The 24,374-nt window shown below is 38.1% G+C and overlaps 1 protein-coding gene across 2 annotated transcripts in view; it reads left to right on the forward strand.

The window, feature by feature from the left end:
• LOC150086959 (uncharacterized) overlaps positions 1 to 24,374 on the forward strand; it is a 227,765-nt gene that overhangs the window by 159,402 nt on the left and 43,989 nt on the right. Inside the window, exon 3 of one of the 2 annotated variants that reach the window (XM_090372847.1) lies at positions 23,415 to 23,483. The exons of the other annotated variant lie outside the window; for it this stretch is intronic. Within the exon in view, the coding sequence (XP_090228973.1) occupies positions 23,415 to 23,483 (69 nt within the window). The remainder of the gene's footprint in view (positions 1 to 23,414; positions 23,484 to 24,374) is intronic. 2 annotated transcript variants of the gene reach the window in all.

Genomic DNA, 24,374 nt, shown 5'->3' on the forward strand with positions numbered 1-24,374 from the left:
ATGAGGTTAGCAAAATCCATTTGTAGAATAGTAATGTGACAATCAGGAACCACTGCAGGAAGTGATTTATTTGTTTTGATGCATTCGGACTGAAGTAAAACCGATATCAGTAACGTTTTATGCTCATGTCTGCTACTTATGCTACTGAATCAACATATAGGAGAAGCAGGGTGGAGCGGAAGCATATAAGCCAGTTCATAAGCATTGTTCTTACTTTGAACAGGTAGAATTGGTTATGAATGATTTTTATGCTCATTTTATGCTCACCCCACTACTTACTCTACTGCATCAAGATTAGTGACTGAGTTGGTGTCATTTAGGATGTGATGTCATTTGTGCCATTTCCATCTCGCATTTTTTTACCAATCAGTTTTACTTCAGTCTGAAAAATTTAGTGGGCGCTGCCAAAGATGTTTCCACATTAAAAAGATATATACCCAACAAGTGATTAGAACCTTTGAGCTACTTATTTATCGCAATTAAAATTGTAGTTGCATGTAGTTGGAACATTGCATTAAGTATGCACAATGTAACTGTCTGATATGTTGTTCTGAGATCTTTTTCCATTGTATGAGATCCATGTCACAGTCAGGTAAGCTGATTTCCCATGTTGGATGGGCTATGGAATCAGCTCGGAATATTCTGTCCATGTTTATTTTCCATTCAGAAAGTAGCCCTTTTAGTTGGATATGAGCTGGTCTGCAAACCTTTTGGTTTGTTTCTATATAAGATTTTCACAACTTGAATTATGCAGATATTGCAGTGTTGGATGATTGGGAAGGCTTTGAATTTTTGCTGTGTAATAAAGAAAAACTTGCCAGTGAAGACTAATAGGAGGAGGTTCATGGGAGTATTTAAACTTTGTATTGGTGACCGAAAAGGCTCCTGAGACAATGCACAGAGTGCTACGATCTAGCCATTTTAATATCCTTTTTTTTCAGCATTACCAATGGCAGCTGCATAGTATAATCTATATCTTATCATGGCTCGGTATATGTGCAGTAGCAAAAAATGGTGTGCATCTCATTTCAAGGAAGATTCTGTCCTGAGATTATTTACTTTCTTTAACAGACATTATGTGCTTGAGGAAATTTAATTTATCATCCATTTAATTTATCATCTGAGAAGGTGGACACTACATGTAAGTGGGATTGCTTTGTTACCTATTGAGGATTGTGATATATACAGATCAAGATCAAGAGTGTTACTCCCTCTTGTTGCCTCTCTAACGTTCTGCTGTAGAAAACAATCATCCAAAAAATCCACAAAAACCTTGCTAGTGTGTGAGTGACCAACCCACAAGTTTCAGTCTATATCAGAAGTTCCAGTCTATTCCAGAAGTTAAAATCCCCCATTATAAGACACTTTGATTTACTGGCCCACTCTATTTCTCTATATAATTGTTCATTGTACTCATCAGAGTACAATGAACAATTATTCATTGTACTTTCCCAGTGCTTATGTCACACCAAACTGGCTCAACGTTGCACTGTCCATCTATGTCAACTGGATGCAGTTGTGCTGAGGACTTAGCCTTGACACACTCCTTCGTGCTGAACATACTTTAGGAACAGAATATGGTTATGTCCAGTGGTGGGAATCAAAAATTATAAAAACCGGTTCTCTATCGCTTTACTCCCTCTCCTTTTTCAAAGTAAAAAAATGAAAAAACAAACATAGACCAAAAGTAGCGTAGCTCGCATGGTGTTTGGTGTGAAACAGCCTTTAGGGATGGGTTTGGCAAACTCGGGGAAATTCTAGGAACAGGTTTGCACAAACCAGCTGAATCCCACCACTGGTTATATCCAGTGGTGAGCTGTGAATATTTTAAAAATGGGCTTGCACTTTTGCTGACTTTTTGATGTGAAACATCCTTTTGAGGGGAGGATACCTACCAAGTAAACCTGATCGGTCACGGAAGTGATGTCATCCATGGCGTCTGCCAGCGCATCTTCCCATGCTCACACCACCAGTCTGTGTGGAGCACTCACTAGTATTATGATTAGAGTGCGTGATGCATTTTTTGTGACCAGTACAATATCTCGAGTTTTAACTTTTAGAATTTTTGAATAGTATGACGTGCTCGGCTGATGCGCAACTTTTTTTTACATCTAGGGAAATATAATGGATATAATGGATACATTTTTTTTCGTGATAAAATTTTATTATTGTGAATAAAAAATAACATGAAAATATTTCCCATGTTATTATTATTAACCATATGGTACAAAGAAGCCTGAGACATGCTGCACCAGCCAAAAAAAAAAAAAAAAAAAATTCCAGAGTTTTACCCTGAGAGAGAAAGAGAGAAAGGAATAAAGGAAAGAAAGAGAAGAATGATAATATCCAGCTCAGAACCCTGGGTTTGCCAAGCCCATACTCACTAGATGTGATCCTCTGGGGTTACAAATATTACATAAAAAACAAACTGTTCTAGAAAAGGTACACAAAATCACATATGACGTGAAAAAAATTATTACACAAGTATTCAAGAAAAACTTATTCTAAAAATTTCCATATAGAATTTACTTTATTAATATTTGTTGTCGATCTTCTGCTTTGCTCAACAACTGAGTGATGATTATGGAGGAAAGATTTGACATAACGATCTGGATCATATTGAAGCAGTCATCATATCTGCAACATGTTTTATTGTTACAATATTATTCATTACGATGAAAGCTCCCTCAGTTTCGGCACTGATAATCGCAGTGGTTTCAAGGATATTTCTGGCTTTTTTTAATTGAAAAGGGAATTTCACTCTATTTTAAAGATAAACTGTCCTTGACAAAATCTATAAAATCATTAATTTTAATTTCATATTCATTTTTCATTCCATGGAGTTGAAGGTTCTTCCATATTCCATGATTTTGGGTAACATATGTTTAAAATTTCTTAATAATAATAATAGTAATAAGAGCTTAACTGACGGTACTCACCTCAGTTGATCTGCTTAGTTACATGGTATTGACGTGGAAATGAAGTTTAAAATAAGTTAAAATAAATAAAGACACCGGTCTGGAACCTTACGCAAGTAAAGTTCCCACGTGTCTCGAAATGCATTGTGGGAACATAGGAATCCTTTAAATACATAATTCCTTTTCTCTTATCATTGCCAACTGAAGACATTTTTCATGAAAGTTGTGCTCGTTGTGACTATTGGCTTTCACCTACTTCTCATATCAATATTTTATTAATGACAACCAGGGACGAGGTAGTGCACTGCTTCTTCTTCCTTGAGCAAATTTTAATTACAGGTTTTTAACAATTCCGTCTTTATTTATTTGAACTTATTTTAAACTTAATTTCCACATCAATACCATGTAACTAAGCAGATAAGTTGAAGTGAGTACCGTCAATTAAGCTCTTATTGCTATTATTATTATTAAGTCGATCACATAACGGTACATTAAGAAGCTCTATAAATCAGCTAAGTTTAAAATTTCTTTCAATTCCTCATCCTCAATGATATCATTATTTTCTTTATTTAATTTAAAATTACACTGTTGCATTAATAACTGATCCTTTAAGGATAAAACAATGCAGTTTAATAACTTGTCACAAGGTAATTTTTTTAATGTATTCTTACTTTTGATTTTGATTCCTTCAAATTCTTTCGACTTCAACATGCTCTCAACTTTAGCTTCATAATTTCCTTCAGGATTTTTCAAATTAGCAATAGCATTGATAGTTCAAAGAATTAATTTATATGCTTTTACTATAGTGATGCTGAGACTTTGTAAAGCTTCTGGAAGGTAAGAGAGCTCTTTCAGGTGTCAATCATTAGTGCTAAATTGTTAAATTCCAGATTTAAAAGTCGGTTTAATAATCCCGAATATTTAACTTCTGATTCAAAATGGTTGCACAAAGCGGGATAAATCCTCCAAACTGCAATTGTCATCTGCAAGCTACAAGCTGCCCGTCTGAGCCTGAACACACACACACACACACACACACACACACACACACACACACACACACACACACACAACCGACCTTTATAATTCCCACTTCAAGTTCTTTAGTAATCATCCTCAATCAATCGCACTGGGTTTTTGGAGATTGGTAATATAATGCATACAGTTTTTTTTTTTTTAATTATTGCCTGTATGCTGTTATGTTTTGGAACATGGATGCCTAAAGAAGTTTCACTTCAAAACTATGGTAGTAGTGTGAAAGGCATCATTTCATCTGTATCTCATATTGTGCTCATCCTTCACAGTGAAGGTCTTGGCGCAGTTTCAAAATCTGTCAACATTTCGTCTTCAGAAAGTTTATTTAATATCTTAGTTCCTCTTGTCCCCCTCACCCCACCCCTTCGAAATCTTTACTGTCACTAGTTCTTTGAATACTGTCCAAACTGTCGGAATCACTCGGATATTCAGCAACTCTGACCATGTAAACTTAGACAGGAGAAATTAACTGAAAGGCGTGGCTCACTCACTTCTCTGAAAAACAAATGACTGCTTTCAGGAGAAGGGGAACCAGAGCACAGGTTGACCAGAGGCTATTATCCATTTCTGGAATACGCCATATTGATTTGCATGACTTATCGGTAGGTGGGATAGGTGGCTGCATTGGTTTTACAGGCACCATTACAATTATGGAACAGTAATCCTTTTAACCCTTAATTTGCCCTTTCTAATTGCCTAAAGGCCAGAGATGGGAGCAATACGTAGAAAGTTAAGTCTCTCTTAATCTGTTATATGGAAATTTTCTTCATTCTACGGAAACTATTTTAAATGTAATTACCAAGGGGAATTGAAAAAATTCACTATAAAGTAGTTTGTTAAGCAGAGGTCTGACTGTTATTAAATCAAAATGAAGCAATTTTAAAACACATAACTGGTGCATTGCAGAGGTCTGACTGTAATTAAATCAAAATGAAGCAATTTTAAAACACATAACTGGTGCATTGCACCATTAAAATGCTGGGGATGGGCCCCCGCTCACCTTACCGTAGTTCCGCCTGTGTATATTCAATAATTGAATTCAGGATTTTATTTGTAAAATAAATGATCGTTTCAACAATGGGCTTGCCAATTTTCAAAAAAAAAAAAATAATAACAATGGGCTCTCGCGAGTCCACTATAGCTCACCACTCATTATATCTGACTTGGAAGGTTCTTTTGCTCAAGAAGTTGTGTATGAATTTCTGTAAATGATCTTGCATTCCTAGTCTGTATAAATCATGCAGGATATAGTTATATCAAAGGGATTCTCAATTTTGTACCACATCACAAATAAATAACCCTGGGGGCTTACATCTGGTGAATATGGGCTTGGCACACTCAGGGTCCTGAGAGCTGGATATTATCATTCTTTCTTTTTGGTGATTCCCTCCTACTTCTCTCTCTCTCTCTCTCTCTCTCTCTCTCTCTCTCTCTCTCTCTCTCTCAGAGTACTCAAATATATTTTGGCTGGTACAGCATAATCTGCAACTTGCATAAGCAGCTTCCTTGTGCTATATGGCTATTAATAATAATAATAATAATAATAGTAGTAGTAGTAGTAGTGGCATGTGATGCAAGAAAGCAAGAGTATGAGCTTATGCAGCATCAGCCAAAAAAAAAAAAAAAATCGCACCATTCCCTCTAAATGCCTGTCCAGTTCCTCCTTAAATTTATTTAACCTGTCAACTTCCACAACGGCAGATGGAAGCAATTAACCACCCGCTGGCTGAAGGCAAATTTCTGCAATCTATTCTACATCTGTCTTTTCTTAATTTGAATGTATGCCCCCCCTAGGTTTGTAATCTGAACAAGTGGAAGGATCTCATCAAAATTCGGCATGCTGAACCCATTCAAGGCTTTATACACCATGCAGGTGCCTGGTCTCCAGCCACTGCAATTTGCAGAACTTAAGCTTCTCATGGTAAGAGGATCCCTTCATTCCCCTCACCAATCTTGTTGCCCTTCTCTGTACATGCTCAAGCAAATCTACATCCTTCTTAAAATGAGGCCTCCAGACCTGTACACAGTGCTCAAGGTGTGGCCTGACTATTGCCTTATACAGAGGAACAATCACCTCCTTTTCCCTGCTAGCAAAATTCCTATATATCATTGACAAAACCCCATGACCTGCCCTGGCAGCCTGTCTGTATTGCTCAGAAAACTTCATATCTGACTGCATAATTACTTTCAGGTCTTTTTCATTTTTATTTTTCAGGTTTTTTTAATAATAAAAAAGTGCTCATTTCAATGAAAGGCATTGCTTATATTTGCTTCCACCCTTGTCATGACATCCAGAGTTGATCTCTTTTTCTGAAACCTTACTAAGAAGAGTGTGTTTCAAGAAATCATGTTAGATTATTATAACATTATTTTTAAGATTTTTTCAAGACAACTATTAAGGGCAATAGCATGAGAGTGAGTTTGCTTTGTGTGATGTTTCTTATGTTTTGGGAAGGCTGGCATCAGGATAGGTATCTTCAATGTTGAATCTGTTATAAAGAGAAGCAAGAGAATATGTAAGAAATTCTCACCAAGATGCTTTATCATTGGATAATGAATTCCATCAGAGCTGCTGCATTCTGTCTTGTTTTGGCTGAAGCATTCTGTAACTCTGTAAAAGTGAAAGGCTGATTGTATGATATCTGTTGAGTTGTGTGAAAATTACATTTATGACATTAGATCTGTTTTATGGTTTTGGAAGAGAGGGTCATATGAAGATGTTTCTGACACTTTTGCAAAGGTATTCCCTAGCCTAGTGCATTTGCAATTTTTTCTGAGTTATATCTTATCTGTTCCAGTTCATTATTGCTGCAGGTGCTGTTCATTGTTTGCCAGAGATCTGTCTGATTTTATTCTAGTATCTGTACTTCTAGTGATCTTATGGGTACTCAAATATTTTTTGAGTACCCATAAGAGTCCTACCTGATATAATGGGCTTTAGTTCTTGCCTTCTTGTATACTGTGAGACTGACAGTGGTGAGAACCCTCAGAATTGATTCCAAGTCTTATTTTTCCTCTCCTTTTTTGCCATTATGCATTCTTCATTCCACTAGTGTTTGTGTCTGCTGCAGAGATTATTAGTCTAGTTTCTTGTAAACATTTGTGACATATCTGACTGCACTTTCAATATCAGAGGACATTATTACTTCTTGATCTAAAGTTGCATGCTACTGATATTTTGCACAGTTTGCTTTAGGGAATTTCAATTTGTTCTCATTCTATAAAGAATATTAAAGAAGAATGTATCATCCACTGTACATTCTTCATTAATATTCTACAAATAATTGGATAGTGGTCACTGTTGTATGGATTCTTTGAAATTGAACAAGCAAAAAGTGGAAACAAAGTTGGTGAGGTCTATTGCTGAACTTGTTCCTTTTAGTAACTGCACATGAGTATTAGCATTACTAGAGGAGACATATGCTGCAAGAAAGCAAGCTTATACTGTATCAGGCAAAAAAAAAATCTCCCATTTCACCATCCATTCACTCCAAACGTTTGTCTAGTTTTGCCTGCCTTGAATTTTTTAAGATGTCAACTTCCACAATGACAGTTTTCCACAATTTTAATTTCTTCAAGGGGGGTCAAACTCTCAAGAAGGAATATGAAATATCAATGTGGTTAACACTGAGAATAGCAGAAGAATTCCCTGTTACTCCAACTGTCATTTTTAAGCAATTTTAGTGGTCATGTAAGAAATAATTTTGCCTACTTTTAGCATTAGTAGAGGCACATGATGCAAGAAAGAAAGCTTATACAGCATCAATGAAAAAAAAAAAAAAACTTCCCATTTCATCCATCCATTCCTCTAAAGGTTTGTCCACTTCTTCCTTGGATTTATTTAAGCTATCAACTTCTACAATGGCAGATGGAAGTTTGTTCCAACAATTAACTACCCTTTGGCTAAAGGAAAATTTCCACACATCTATTCAACAACTGTCTTTCCTCAATTTCAATTTATGCCCCCTCTGGTTTGTAACCTAAGCAAGAGGAAGAATCTCATCAGCATTGATCTTGCTCAAGGCATTAACACCTCAATGTATAAGGCCTTGAATTATATAGGCCTTTTGATTTAAAATTATTAGTGTGGTTATTATGTTTTTCTGATTAATTTGGTGAATTTGATCATTACTTGGCCTTTGCAGTTGCTTAAAAAAAAACTAAACTTCAACTGCTATTGTATTGTATCGATATAAGAATGTTTGAATTCTGCTGCAATTATTATAGTACTGATATTGGCACTACTTGGAGGTTTGTTATGTACAAGGGGTGATTATTCAACTTGCGGACTAGTGCACAATATTATCTTAATTGTCATCATCTGAATCTTCTGTGAGATTTCTCCTTCTTGAAATACTCTACCTTGAACTTTACCCACTTTCATTACCATCATACCGATGCATTAAATTCTTCTTCAAGCAATTTTTCAAAAGACTGCAAAGTGCTTCTGTTGTGGCTCTGCAAGCATTGCTGTTAGATGGAAAATGCTTGCCTTTCAGAGCTTTCGTCAGATGTGGAAACAGGAAGAATTCACACTGGGCTAAGTCTGATGAATAAGGGGGATGTGGAAGAGCCTCAGCACCTATGGCAGTGATCACTGGCTGCACAATATTAGCCTTATGGGGCCTGGCATTGTACTGATGGAGAAACCACTTCATATGGAAAGTTCTTGATGTTTCTCACAAATGGTGCGGCAAAGTTTGACTCTGAGAACCTCAGAACGCTTCCTTATTCATAGTTGTTTCATGAGGCACAAAACGTGTAACAAGAATGCCTTTTATGTCAAAAAACACAAGAACCATCTGTTTATCAGCCGAATGAAAAGCTTGAAATTTCTTAGGTCTTGGTGAATCAGAATGCTTCCACTCACTTGACTCTGGATCATAATGAAAAATCCAAGTTTTATCATGTCACCATTTGATTTAAGAATTTTGACCCTTCATTTCAAAACGATCAAGCGTTTCTTTGCACTAGTCTGCTCTTTGCTGTTTTTGTTCTGGAGTCAAATTATGTGGAATCCAGCAGGCACATTTTCAGGTGATGTTTCAGAATATTGTGAACCCTACCATATGAAATGGACATTCTTACAGCTAATTCATGAAGTGTAATTCACTTGTCTTCATACAAGATTTCCTGAGCTTTTGCGATTTGCTCAGGAGTTGTTGAGCAGAAGGCTGACCAGGTCTTGGGTCATCTGCAAGAGACTCATGGACTTCACTGAATCGCTAGTGCCATTTAAATATTGCCATCCTACCAAGACATTCAATACCATATGCTTCATTCATCTCTTTAACTGTTTCCAATGCATTTAAGTCCCGTCTGACACAATAACGAATCACATATTGCTGTTCAGTCTGTATGTCCAACATGATACTTGCTTCAAAATGATCGTCAGCAACACGTGGCTAAACATTTTTCTTCACACAATGCTAGCTCAACAGGTACTGGCATGTGCACACAGAGTCTGCTCAGTAGCGATCAGGAAGAGCACCTATAGCGGCAGTTATGGAAAGTTTGCACTGTACACATAAAATCTTGCACCAGTCCACAACTTAAATGATCACTCCTTGTAATTTTGTAGCAGTGTAATCAGCATTAGAAGTATTTTTGTTAAGCCTATGAACTGCCCAGACACGATAGGAGGGGGTATATGATGAGAGCCTTGTTGATCAATTCGACCCTGGAAAGATTGTGCAAGGCTCAAGGGGTAGAATTTTTTTCAGCCTTCGCTGTACTTGTTAATAGGAGAGACTGCTTCTACAGGGATGGGATATACTTAAAGAGAAAAGGTGCAAGAATATTTGCTGATGCTATCGAGGCAGTGTTAGGTGGGTCGGAAAACTGCTAGCTTGGGGAGATACAAAGACTAATAGATTAACAGTAGCCACTGGTAGAGGTGAAAGTGATTCTTCCACTGCTTCTATTGGAATGAGCAGAAGCCTGAAAAACAAGATGCAGGATATTTCAGAGACTGCTCGGAGTCATTGCGGTACAAGTAAACACATGGGTTGTGTTAGGGTAGCCAAGAATAGAAACAGGTGCATGTATACTTGCGTGTACACTAATGCTAGGAGTTTGGTAAATAAATTTGATGAATTTGAGATATTGCTCAAAGCATCAAAGGCGGATATTGTTGGGATATCAGAGACGTGGTGTCACACAGATATAAGGAATGCAGAACTGGAATTTGGGGAGTACAACGTCTACAGAAAGGATAGACAGGATAGGAAGGGAGGAGGGGTTATGCTATTAGTTAAGAAACACATAAAATCCAAGGAAGTGAAGCCAGTCGACATCGCTGGACAGTGCAGTGTCGAGTTAGTTTTGTGTGACATAATGACTCTGATGAGTATAATAAGAAACTGTACAGGGAAATAGAGTGGGCCAGTACATCAGAGAGTCTTATAATGGGGGATTTTAATTTCCCAGATATTGACTGGAATTTGTGGGTTGGTCACTCACACACTAGCAAGGCTTTTGTGGATTTATTGGATGATTGTGTTCTACATCAGCATGTTCGGGAGGCAACTAGAGGGAGTAATACTCTTGACTTGATTATCAGTAATGAATCTTCATGCATTAAGAATCTGCAGATAAAGGAACTACTAGGTGGCAATGATCACAGTGTGCTGAAGTGGGATTTACTCAAAGAGGTAACTACCATGAGGGATAAAGGGAAGGGTTATTGCTTTCGTAAAGGCGACTACGATGGTCTGAGACAGTATTTAAATTCTATACAGTGGGACCAACTGATGATGTTACCAACAGCAAATTCAAAATGGGAAGCATTCAAAGAACTTATCTTGGAAGCTACTAGGCTTTACATACCAACTAAGAAATATTGTTCAAGGTTTAGGCCTAAATGTATGTCAGATGAACTAATGAGACATGTGGCAGAGAAGAAAAATGCATGGGATACATATAAATTAACACGTGACACAGAAGCCTGTGATAGATATAAGTTGATCTGTAACCAAGCTACAAAGGAGGTTAGGCAGGCGAAGGCAGATTACGAGAAATCTTTGGCAAGGGATGCAAAGAAAAACAGTAAAGAGTTCTTTAGTTATGTAAACTCTAGAAGGAAGGGGATGAATCAGATTGGTCCACTTGATATCGATGGGTCAACTGTTGATGATCCTGCTCAGGTAGCTAACAAACTGAATGAATATTTTGCATCGACATTCACACATGAGGAGTTATTCAGTGAGGGGAATGCCAGAGGTGTATTCAACTCTGGCAGTAAGGTAGAGAATCTTGTAATAACTGAGAGTAAAGTGGAAGAGAAATTGTTGAAGATAAATACAAGAAAGGCACCTGGGGTGGATGGGATCTATCCAGTTATATTAAAGAAGGCAGCAAAGGAAGTAAGCAAACCCTGAGCCATAATTATTAGAGCTTCCTTGGACTCAGGGGAGGTACCCATAGACTGGAGATGTGCAAATGTGACCCCAATTCACAAAGGAGGATCAAAGGGCGACACAAGTAATTATAGACCTGTTAGTTTAACTTCTGTTCCTGGAAAATTAATGGAGGCACTGGTTAAAGAAGCACTGCAGGATCATCTAGACAAGACTTCAGTTATAGCTCAGACACAGCATGGTTTTGTTAAGGGGAAGTCTTGCCTGACCAATTTGATTGGATACTATGATGCAGTCACAAAAGAACTGGATGCAGGGAATAACTTTGAAATTATATACTTGGATCTTAGAAAGGCTTTTGATACTGTTGCACATGGAAGACTGCTGCACAAATTGGAGCAGTGTGGCATTGGAGACAAATTGCTGCTAGGGATAAAGGGGTGGTTGAGGGGGAGAAGACAGAGAGTGGTAATCAATGGACACTGCTCATCGTGGACTAATGTTATTAGTGGAGTCCCTCAGGGTTCAGTATTGGGTCCATTATTGTTTTCTGTATTTATAAATGATATTGATGATGGTATATCAAGCTTAATGTCCAAGTTTGCAGACGATATGAAGGTTGGCAGGGTTGTCAAGGACACTATGCTACTGCAACAGGATCTGGAATGGTTGAGCAGATGGGCTTCGAGGTGGCAAATGAAGTTTAACATTGACAAATGTAAAGTACTGCATATGGGAAACAGCAACCCCAGAGCAACGTATCAACTCTGTGGTACTACACTGACAGTGGTAGAGAATGAAAGGGACCTGGGGGTGGTTGTACAGGCAGATATGAAGTTTTCTGAGCAGTGCAGACGGGCTGCAAGAGTAGCTCATGGTGTATTGTCGATGATATACAGGAATTTTTCTAGCAGGGATAAGGAGGTGATTATTCCCTTGTATAAGGCAATGGTCGGGCCACACCTAGAGTACTGTATACATGTCTGGAGGCCTCATTTTAAGAGGGATGTAGAGATGCTGGAACGAGTACAGAGAAGGGCAACAAGATTAGTGAATGGAACAAATAGAATGCAAAGGGGTGCTCTTACGAAGAAAGGCTTAAGTTTTGCAAATTACAGTGTCTGGGGACTAGGCACCAGCGAGGTGATCTGATAGAGGTGTATAAAGCCTTGAATGGTTTGAGCATGCTCAATGCTGATGGGATTCTTCCTCTTGCTCAGAATAATCACCTGAGAGGGCATAAATTCAAATTGAGAAAAGACAGATGTAGGATAAACGTGAGGAAATTTGCCTTTAGCCAGTGGGTGGTTGGTTGGTGGAATAGACTTCCATCCCTTGTTATGGAAGTTGATAGCCTAAATAAGTTTAAGGCTCAGCTGGACAGGTATTTCGAACGAACAGAGGGGTGAAGTGGAAGTGGTTATTTTTTATTTATTTATATATTATTATTTATTTTTTTTTTTTTGGCTGATGCTGCATAAGCTTGCTTTCTTGCATCGAATGCCTCTACTAATGCTAATTTACCTGAAAGAGATTTACAAGAAACTGGTAGAATTTAGACGTTGATTAGAATTTGGCGGCATTGTTAAGTGGTGTACTTGGTCAGTTTAGTTAGAGTGGGTACAATAGAGTAGGTATCCCCAAAGAAGTCAGTGGGGACGAATCCCACCAGGCAAAGTATGGGGGAGGCAGGGAGGGGAGGAGACAGAGACCTGTCTCCTTCCTTCCCTGCCTGGGGATGGGGTTTTAAAGGGAACTAGGTTAGAGTACCCAGTTCAGATTGTGAAATGGTGTGTCAGCAGCAAAGCTGCAGTATGTCTTTGTCGGTGATGGTTGTCAGGTCCATGTAGTGTTGAATCCAGTAGGAAGATCAAACTGCCCATCCTGCTGTGGGGTGGGATACATTAGCTGGCAGTGGGGAACGCACCAGGTGAAGGGGTGGGAGAGTAACACATTTACTTTATTCATAATCTGCATTATCACTCTACTTGCATTCTATTTTTATACTTTTTTCTTATATTTTATAAATTTTTCCCCCCATTATATATATATATATATTTTTTTTTTTTCCCCTCCCCTCACTCATTCATATTTTTCTCACACACCAGGGGAGATGCAATAATGTGTAATGTAAATTTAAATACTAATTAAAACTAGGGTTTGTGTTTATTTAACTGTATAATTTATGGTTTGTGTTCTTTATCTCATACACTTGCACTCTCATTCGTTCTTCTGGCTTTCAGTTCATTTATTCGACTCTTGCTTTCTGCGGTGCAGAAAGTTGTGTTGCAGGCCAGGGGAGAATGCAGAGACAGTGTTTATGTTGTTTGTAAATGTTTGTTAGTACTCTGGTGTTCAAAGAAAGTGCATCACATAGGAATTTCACATTTCTAACCCATTTTTTGATGGTATGTTACATTAATGACTAGCATCACAAATATAAATATAAATAAAAGATATTTATTAATAGTTAAGGCAAAGCTAAATAATATTTGACTGGTGCTCTCAAAATATTACAAAATGAGAATTTGCAATCTTAATATGACAATTATGGCTGAAATATTATGAGAAGCCCTCAATTTGCTTCAGTTTATCATTTTAAATGGAAAACAAAATGACAAGTTCACCAGATGCAAATTAATATTTAGTTGCACTGCCTCTGGCCCTGATGACAACAGTACACTGTCGAGGCATTGACAAGATCAATTTCTGAAGGTAATCAACTGATATTTCGTGGTTCCAAACACGAATTATGGTTTCCTGAAGTTCACAAAGGGTCTTTGGTTTCTTACTGGCAACTGCAGATTCCACACAATGCCAATGGTTTTCTATAGGATTCAAGTCCGGGCTGTTTCCTGGCCAGCTAAGAGTTGTAATGGACCTTTCTTCCAACCATTTTTTCACCTGTAACAAATGTAAACACATTACTGTCAAACATCTAATGCAGAAATGAAGCTAAAGTAACTACAGAAGTGCCTACTTCCACTTTTTGCCCGATGACAAGGTGCAGAGTTGTCCTGAAAGATGTAGTTACTTGGCAGGTTGAAATGGTCTCTAATGGTTAGCAACAATTTGCCTTCCAATATAGCCAGGTATCCATTGGCATTTACGGAACCTTTCATAAACTGCAGGTGATACGAAATGCAACCCCATATCATTTGGCTGGTAGGGAATTTCACTGTAGACACCATACAGTCTGGATGGTATTCTTCACCACGTCTACAGCGAATCATTTGTCTCCCATCAGAGCATTGCAGGTTGAATTTATTCTCATCTGACTTCTTAAATAACTGACTTCCACTGCTTGGGGGTCCATTTGACATGCTCCTTACACCAAATTAATTGGGCCTTTTTCATTTTTTTGTGTGAGAAGAGGCTTCTTCTTGGGACGATGGGCTACAAGTCCATTTTTTAAGAGGCATCTTATGACTGTTACTGCACTTGCTACCACTTCTGTATGTTCTTCCCATTCTCTTTTCAGCTCAGACGAAGAAGCTTTACAGTTTTTAAGGCATAAGTGCTTCAAAACACGGTCCTGTTTTGGCGTAGAGATTGTTTGCATCCGGTTCCTTTTTCCTATCAGCAGAACCAGTATTCTTGAGTTTGGAAAGAAATCTACTCACTGTCGACTGATTACAAGACACTCTATAAGCAAATGACAGGAAGAACATTCTTCCTCACATAAAGCAACAATAGCCCTCTTTCTTCATGGCGTCAACTGCACGGAACTCGCCATCCTGACACAAGCAAGGAATGACTGCAACTCTTGTATAGCGTGCTTAAATAGCTGAAAGTAACAGCTGATGCAATATTACTTCATCACCTACGCATGTCAATCTTATCTGATACAATCTGTAAGAAATATTGCCATATACTTACGTTAGACAACAATTACAATTTTAAGAGGTATATGTAAGTTATTATTAATTTTGTATTCTTTCAGCCAATTACATTCACTCTTCCACTCATTCCCATTCATTCTCTCTTTCCCTCATGCTAGTCACTCTTTCTTTCACCAAAACTGCCATTTATTCCCTTTTACCATAATTCCTAATTCACTCAGTGCCCAGCCAATTCATTCTACATTGCATCCCTTGCTACTAGTTTACTGATATTTTTCAGCTAATCTGCTTCCCTGGCTGTCTATACACCTCCCCCCCCCCACATGGTTACTTATTTGGTGTGGGGCCCCAGGTTCCTACACATGGCAGGGTAGTCCAGGGGGAGAGTACCAGGTAAATCCAATTTTGTCATGTCAGGTTTCTGTCAGGGTGCAGAATACTGCTATCCTGACAGTTTTTAAGTCATCGTCTGGGCATGGTAGGAAACGTGGGACAGTTTAACTATTCATTATTGTTTAATTGCTGGGGGCTGAATTGCCATTCTTTGGATAGATCTGCACATTTCGAATACTTTCTGTGTGAAGGATGTAAAGGCTTTATAATTTTCCTCTTCTATGATGAATAATGTCTTTCTTCCCTGGGAAGGAGGGCAATCTGTGATATTAGCTATGTTCTGGGGATGTCATAAATTATATATTCATATAGAATGTGTGCCCAGTCTTCACTCACTGGCGCCTCCGTAGCCAGGTGGGAAGGAGCAGCAGTGCGTAGCACACGCTTCTTGATTAGACCGGGGTTCGAGCCCGTCACCACCAAATACGGAGGATGCAGTAAGGTCAAGGGAATGACCACCACATATCCCGGAGCAATATGGCCTTAGTTGCTAATGCTCCTAAAAACCAAATAACAATAACAACAGTCTTCACTCTTGCCACAGGTGCAGTTTTGTCATCATTCAGCCCTAAGAGGTTAGTTTCACCTTTAGGGAGGTGTGACCCGTCAATATAAATGTTGTAAAAATCCAGGGCATACCACGTAGGTGGTTTTGGGCTAACCATTGCCACCCATGGCAGAAAGCTTTTGGTAACTAAACCTCTGGTTTCCTGCCCCCACTTTGTTTACCATAGCTCATGGAGCTTTGTGGCTATTCTTTTTCTTTCAGCATTGAAGATGTTGGCTGTATCAAGGGCTACACCCAGAAATTCTATGGGTATGCCCTTTTTAAGTCTATAATATAAGCCTCTTTTGGCTACTTCCAGGAAAGTGGGAGAACTCTGGCCAGCAACAGTGGCGCAGGTGTGCTTACTGTGTGACATGCTCTGGTAATAGTGAGTAGTATTGTCCTTTGTATCGATTCTAATTTATTCCTATTTCTTACTATGGTCGAGTGGGTGAACTAATCACTGGCTCCATAGGAGATAACACATATGAACGTTTCACGGTATTTGATTGCTAGGGTCTTTAGTTTGAACCCCCAGTCTGCTCGACTGATCCTGGCAATCATACCTGCATAATTTCTCACATTCTTCACCAAGTAGGTCAAATGGGGATAAAAAGTTAATTTTGAATCAAAGACCACTCCAAGATATTTTAGTTCTGTTACCATTTTTATAGTAGTTGTGTTAATTTTGATTTGTGGACGTCTTCTTATGTCTAAATTGCCTTTTAGAGGTATTTGTTTGGTTTTTTCAGGTGATATTTTGAGCATGTGCATTTCTGCCCACTCCTGTAGCATTTGATCTTTGCTCTATAACCACTTGCATGTTACCTTTTACAAGGAAAATCGTGTCATCTAAAAAGGCCAGACTTTCCACGGTACCCAGATCCAAGGCCAGAAATTCGTCCAGAACAATGTTCCCAAAGAAAGGGCCAAGGATTGAACCCTGCGGGCAGCCTTTATTCACAGGGTGTGTCAATTCCTGGACCTTGTGCCTACTGAGACACTTCTTTCTGTAAAGTAGCTGTTTATTACCTTATAGAGGTTTTGTGGGGTATTTGCCTGGCAGAGTGAGTCAAATGCCCGAGCAAAGTCAACAGAGATTGGCAACGTATATTTCTCCTTTTGGTTTTAACTTTTCTCAGTAGGTGGTACATGGCATCCTCCGTAGAGTTGCCTTGCTTAAAACCATACTGATTGTTGGAATGTAAACTTGCTTCCATGTAGTATTGAGCTAATCTACTATATATATTAGTCTTTCATATATTTTCCCTAGTACAGGGAGTAGGGCTATTGGTCATTATGATTTGGGATTAGTAGGCAGTTTCTCGGGGTTTTTGAGAATCTTAACACAAATTTTTTCCACATTTTTCAGAATATACCTTCTGTCACACAGTTATTATATAGTGCTATTAATTTGTCTGGTGCTATTTCTGCTAATTTTTTGATAATCTCAACCTCTAAGACATGGGTTCTTAACCTGATGCTCATAAGCACCATTGTGCTCTTTAAAAATTAAATTTTGCTGGCGACCAATCCTAAAATGGGTGCTCGTGAGTGCCTTCGCTTAAGCTAAAAAATGTATACATAAATCTTTGTATTTAAAAAAGGTGCTTTCTATTTCTCAACTTTCTATGATATTATAGAAAAATTCATGCCAATCTTTTCTTAATGATTGGAGGAAGGTTATGTACTGTATTTCGCAATGTTTTAATCTCAAAATGGTCAAGGTTTGACACTTTGACAGTATTCTTAAAATTTTTTTCTCATTAATTATTGTTAATTTTCCATTTATTTAGTAAGAAAATTTTTCAAAATACTTTGTTGAGAGTACGATTATCGTTGCCATATAGAGCACTGTCCATTGATTACCACTCTCTGTCGTCTCCCACTCAACCATCTCTTTATCCATTGTAGCAACTTACCCTTAATGCCATATCTCTCCAGTTTGTATAGCAGTCTTTCATGTGCAACAGTATCAAAAGCTTTCCTGAAATCCAAGTATATGATATCAAAATTATTTTTGTCATTCAGTTCTTTTGTGACCACATCATAGTATCCAATCAAATTGATCAGACAAGACCTCCCTTTAACTAACCCATGCTGTGTCTTAACTATTACTGCAGTCTTGTCTAGATGATCCTGCAATGCCTCTTTAACCAGTGATTCCATTATTTTCTGTGGAATACAGGTTAAACTAACAGGTCTAGTTACTTGTCACCTTTTGAACCCCCTTTGTGAATGGTGATACATTTGCACCTTCAGTCCGTGGGGACCCTCAGTTCAAGGAAGCTCTTATAATTATGGCTAAGGGTTTGCTTACTTTGCTGCCTCCTTTAATATAACTGGATAGAACCCATCCGCCCCAGGTGCCTTCCTTATGTTTAACTTCAACAATTTCTCCTCCACTTTGCTCTCAGTTATTACAAAATCACTTAGCTCCCTGTTAGCATTTGATAATCTTCTGGCACTCGCTCATTGAATAACTCCTGATGTGTGAATGTAGTTGCAAAATACTCATTCAGTTTATCAGCTACCTGAGCATGATTATCAACAGTCAACCCATCTATGTTAAGTGGTCCAATCTGATTCATCCCTTTCCTACTAGAGGAGTTCTTTACACAGGTAAAGAACTCTTTGCTGTTTTTCTTTGCATTGTTTACCAAAGATTTCTCATAATCTGCCTTCACCTGCCTAACCTCCTTTATGACTTGATTACAGACTAGTTTATATCTGCAATAGGCTTCTGTGTCACCTGATACTTTATATGCATCCCATACATTTTTCTTCTCTGCCACGAGCTTCATTAATTCATCTGACATCCATTTAGGCCTAAACCTTGAACAGTATTTCTTAGTCGGAATGAAAAGCGTAATAGCCTCCAAAATTAAGTCCCCGAAGTTTTCCCATTTAGAATTCAACGTTGGTAACATCATCAGTTGATCCCACTGTGCAGAATTTAAATACTGTCTGAGACCCCTGTAGTCACATTTACGAAAGCAGAAGCCCTTCCCTTTAGCCTTGATGGTAGTTACATCCTTAAGTAATTCCCACGTCAGTACATTGTGATCACTGTCACCCAGTGGTTCCTTTATCTGCAAATTCTTAATGCATGAATAATCACTGCTGATAATCAGATCAAGAATATTACTCTCTCCGGTTGCCTCTCGCACATGTCGCTGTAGAAAACAGCCATCCAAATCTACAAAAGTCTTGCTAGTGTGCAAGTGACAAACCCACAAGTTCCATTTGAGATCTGGAAAGTTAAAATCCCCCATTATAAGATATTCTGATTTACTGGTCCACTCTATTTCTCTGCACAATTGCCCATTATACTCATTATATTCATTAGGCCTATAACACACACCTACCCTAATTTTTCCTTTCCTAGTGCTTATGTCACACCAAACAGACTCAACATTGCATTGTTTACCAACATCAATTGGATGCACTTCCTTAAATTTTATGTGTTTCTTAACTAACAGCATAATCCCTCCTCCTTTCCTGTCCTGTCTTGTCTATCCTTTCTGTACACATTGTACTCCCCAAATTACAATTCTGCACCGCTTATATCTGTGTGACACCATGTCTCTGATATCCTGATATGTAGGATAGACGTGAGGAAATTTGCCTTTAGCCAGCGGGTGGTTGGTTGGTGGAACAGACTTCCATCCCTTGTGGTGGAGGTTGATAGCCTAAATAAGTTTAAGGCTCAGCTGGACAGGTATTTGGAACGAACAGAGGGGTGAAGTGGAAGTGGGGGTTTTTTTTTTTTTTTTTTTGTTTTTGGCTGATGCTGCATATGCTTGCTTTCTTGCATCAAATGCCTCTACTAATGCTAATGCTAATCCCAACAATATCTGTCTTTGATGTCTTGACTAGCACTTCAAGCTCATCAAATTTATTAACTATACTCCTAGCATTGGTGTACATGCAAGCAAGTATACGTGCAACTGTTCCTATTCTTGGTTACCCTAACACAGCCCATGTATTTATTTGTTCCACTATGACTCCCAACCGTCCTGGAAATCTCCATTACCTTGCTTTCCAGGCTGCTGCCCATTTTAATCGAAACAGTGCAAGAATCACTTTTGCCTCTGCCTGTGGCCACTGTTAACCTTTTAGTCTGTGTATCCCCCCAAGCTAGCAGTTTTCTGGCCCACCAAACACTGCCTCATTAGCATCGGCAAATATTCTTGCTAATGCTATCGTGATGGGATACACTTAAATAGAAAGGGTGCAAGAGTGTTTGCTGATGCTATCGAGGCAGCGTTACCTGGGTCAGAAAACTGCTAGCTTGGGGGAATTCACACACTTAAAGGTTAAAAGTAGCCGCAGGCAGAAGTGAAGGTGATTCTTCCACTACTTCTACTAGAATGAGCAGCGGCCTGGAGGTTTCAGGGACTGATGGCAGTCATCATGAAATAAATGGGTGTTAGGGTAACTAAGAATAAGAATAGGTGCATGTATACTTGCGTGTACACCAATGCTAGAAGTATAGTAAATAAATTTGATGAATTTGAAGTGCTGGCCAAGACATCAAAGGCGGATATTGTTGGGATATATGAGAGACATGGTGTCACACAGATATTAGGAATGCAGAATTGGAATTTGGGGGAGTACAATGTGTACAGAAAGGCTAGACAGGATAGGAATGAAAGAGGGGTTATGCTGTTAATTAAAAAAAACATAAAATCTAAGGAAGTGCATTCGGTTAATCTGGGGATCTAAAGGTGACACGAGTAATTATAGACCAGTTAGTTTACCTTCTGTTCCTGGTAAAATAATAGAGCCACTGGTTAAAGGTGCATTGCAGGATCATCTAGACAAGACTGCAGCAATAATTCAGACACGGCATGGGTTTGTTAAGGGAAATCCTTTTCTGACAAATTTCATTGGATACTGTGATGTATTTACAAAGGAGCTAGATGCAAAAAATAATTTTGATATCATGTACTTGGATTTCAGGAAAGTTTTTGACACTGTTGCACATGGAAGATTACTGTACAAATTGGAGCAGTATGGTATTAAGGGTAAGTTGCTAGTATGGATAAAAGGGTGGTTGAGTGGGACAAGACAGAGAGTGGTAATCAATGGACGCTGCTATTCGTGGACTAATGTTATTAGTGGAGTTCCACAGGGTTCGATGTTGGAACCACTGTCATTGTATATTTATCAATGATATTGATGAAGGTATATGAGGCTTAGTGTTGAATTTTGCAGATGATACAAAGGTTGGCAAGAGTTGTTAATGACAGTAATGGCGCTGTGCTACTGTAATTGGATCTAGAAAATTTGGGCAGATGGGCTGAGAAATGGCAACTGAAGTTTAAACATTGACAAATACAGAGTACAGAGACTTACTACACTTATGGTGGTAGAAAATGAAAAAGACCTGGGAATGATTGTGCAGTCAAATATGAAGATTTCTGAGCAATACAGAAAGGCTGTCAGAGCAGGTCATGGGGTATTGTCAATAATATACAGGAATTTTGCTAGCAGAGAAGAGGAGGTGATTATCGTTTTGTATATGGGAATTACAAAAAGAAAAATCAGGCCATACCTTGAGTATTGTGTACAGGTCTGGAGGCCTCATTTTAGGAAGCATGTAGAGTTGCTTGAATATGTACAGAGAAGAGCAACAAGATTAGCTTGGGGAATGAAGGGATCCTCTTACCAAGAAAGGCTTAAATTCTGCAAATTGCAGTTGCTGGAGACTAGGCACCTGTGAGGTGTGTATAAGGCCTTGAATGGGTTGAGTATGCTGAATTCTGATGGGATTCTTCTGCTTGCTCAGCTTATGAACCTGAGTGGGCATAAATTCAAATTGGGGAAACACATGTAGAATAGATGTGTGGAAATTTGCCTTTAGCCAGTGGGTGGTTAATTGCTGGAACAAACTTCCATCTGTCGTTGTCGAATTTGATAGATTAAATAAATTCAATAAGAAACTGGACAAACGTTTAGAGGGAATGGAAGTGTGAAATCGTTTTTTTTTTTTTTTTTGGCTGATGCTACATAAGTTCATACGCTTGCTTTCTTGCATCACTTGCCTCTATTACTACTACTACCTTTCTCTAATTGTCTGCCAGGTCATGTACCAAAACACCCATTTGCTTTGCAGCGAGACAAATTTTTCATTACCTTGTGGTTTTGCAGTTTTCTGGAAAAATGACAAGACAGCAGAATCGAATAATGAATCAACCTCAATTTTTTAACGAAATTAGAGAAAGCACCAACTAAAAGTTGAATTGTTATATTAAGTTTATGTGGAAGGTACTATGTGAAAAGCTAGTGTGTTTGAATAACATGAAAGGTTTTTAGAAGGAAGAGAGAATGTGGAAGATGATAAATGAGCAGACCATCCTGCATCCATGAAAACTGATGAAAATGTGGATGGATTAAGGACATTGATTAGAAGTAATTGTCATTTATGCATTAGAATGGTTGCATCAGAACTCAATATGAACAAAAAAATGAGTCATACAAATTTTAACCAAAAATTTAGGCACAAGAGAAGTGTGTGCCAAGATGGTGCTATAAATTTTGAACGAAGGTTAAAGAATGAGAAGACTCCAGGTCTGTGAAGATGTTTTTAAAAAAACTGAAGATCCAAACTTTCTGACTATTGTAATTACTTGCAATGAAAGTTGGCTATTCCACTACAACCCAGAAACCAAAAGACAAAACAATCCCCCAGACCAAAAATAAAAGCATGAATATCAAAATCAGAAACCATGCTTCTTGTGTTCTTCGACTTCAAAGGAATTATTTTGGCTGAATATGTCCCACTAGATCAGACTGTCAATCACACATACTACACTGGAGTTTCTAGATGGCTGCATGAAAGTTTTTGAAGGAAGAGACCTGAATTACGGAAGGATGGTTAGATGCTCCATCAACACATTCTCTTTTTGCCACTTTCTGGCCAAAAAACAAATCCTTGTGTGAGAATATATGTACCCTAGACCTAGACCACCAGACCTAGCCCATTGTGACTTTCTTCTCTTCCCTAAACTGAAAAGTGTCCTTAAGCACACCCCATTTTCAGTCCATTGAAGACATTCAGAAAAAAAAAAAAAAAAAAAAAAAAACCGACTGAAGTGTTAAAAGGGCTTACTGAAGATGACTTCCAGAAATGTTTATTTGCTTGGAAAAAACATATGGAACAGTGTGTGCAAGCCCAAGGCAATTATTGTGAAGGGGATAACTTGTAGGTTACAAAATATTTCATTATATTTATTTTATTGTAACAGTCTTGTTATTTATTAGCCATACCTTGTACATTACATTACATCTGACTCTCTCATTGACTTTCTTTTAGGAACTTATCTGAAAGCATAGACAAAAAATGTTTGATGATGAGGGGCGAGACAGGAGAAAATATTCAAATGTGAGTTTTTCTATGTTACAAAGAATGTATGTTTCCATTTATGTTTCCTTGAAAGAGCAGTTTGAGCCTGAAAGTCATTACAGACTATGGGAATTGTTATACAACCACAGAACAGACTTATTCTGGTATTTTTCTGTGGTTGTATATAAACAGAACAGACTTGTAAGTCTGTTCTGTTTATATCAGAATCCTCTCCATTCTCACTGGTAGCAACCATTCTGATATGAACAGAATTGACCTCTGTGATGTGCTGTAAAATAAACATTTTGTTCTACCTGCTGAGAAAAATTTTCTATGAGAAGCTCTTCAATTTATCCATAACACAAATATGAGCGATACTTTGCTGAATATATGGATGGTGCTTCATATTTTAGTGATCTTAAGAGTAATGGTTGCCAGTGCTGAAAGAAGTTTCTCAGACTTGAAACTAATTAAAACCTACCTTTGGTCTTAAATGGCCAATGGGAGGCCCTCATTATTGGCAATGTTGTCGATTGAAAATGAAATTTCTAAATATAGTTTTTTTTCATATAATTATAATTTAGATAATAAAAGTTGTTTTTATTGTCAAGTAAATATTTTCCTCATGTCATATTCATTTAAAAGCCATTTAAAAAAAACAAAATTCTATTTTTTTTCTTTTCTCTATATTACACCAAAAAACATTTTTATAAAGTGAAAATGGGCACAATAGGGTTACAGTGGGTGCTGTTTGTTGTACAGCTGGCCTACAGTGGCATTCGTTAGCTTATTTATGGAATTTTTCAAGTAATAATCGTAATCTCATACCAGGCAGATGTTTTTGAGGATGCCATCTCAGGATGTCCATCTTTTTTAATGGCATCTAGCTTCTTCATGCTGGCTTTGATTTTCACCCTGAATATAGTTTAT

This window comes from Mastigoproctus giganteus, chromosome 4, assembly GCF_048544385.1.
Source record: "Mastigoproctus giganteus isolate SK-2022 chromosome 4, ASM4854438v1, whole genome shotgun sequence".
In the NCBI taxonomy this organism is placed as follows: Eukaryota; Metazoa; Arthropoda; class Arachnida; order Uropygi; family Thelyphonidae; genus Mastigoproctus; species Mastigoproctus giganteus.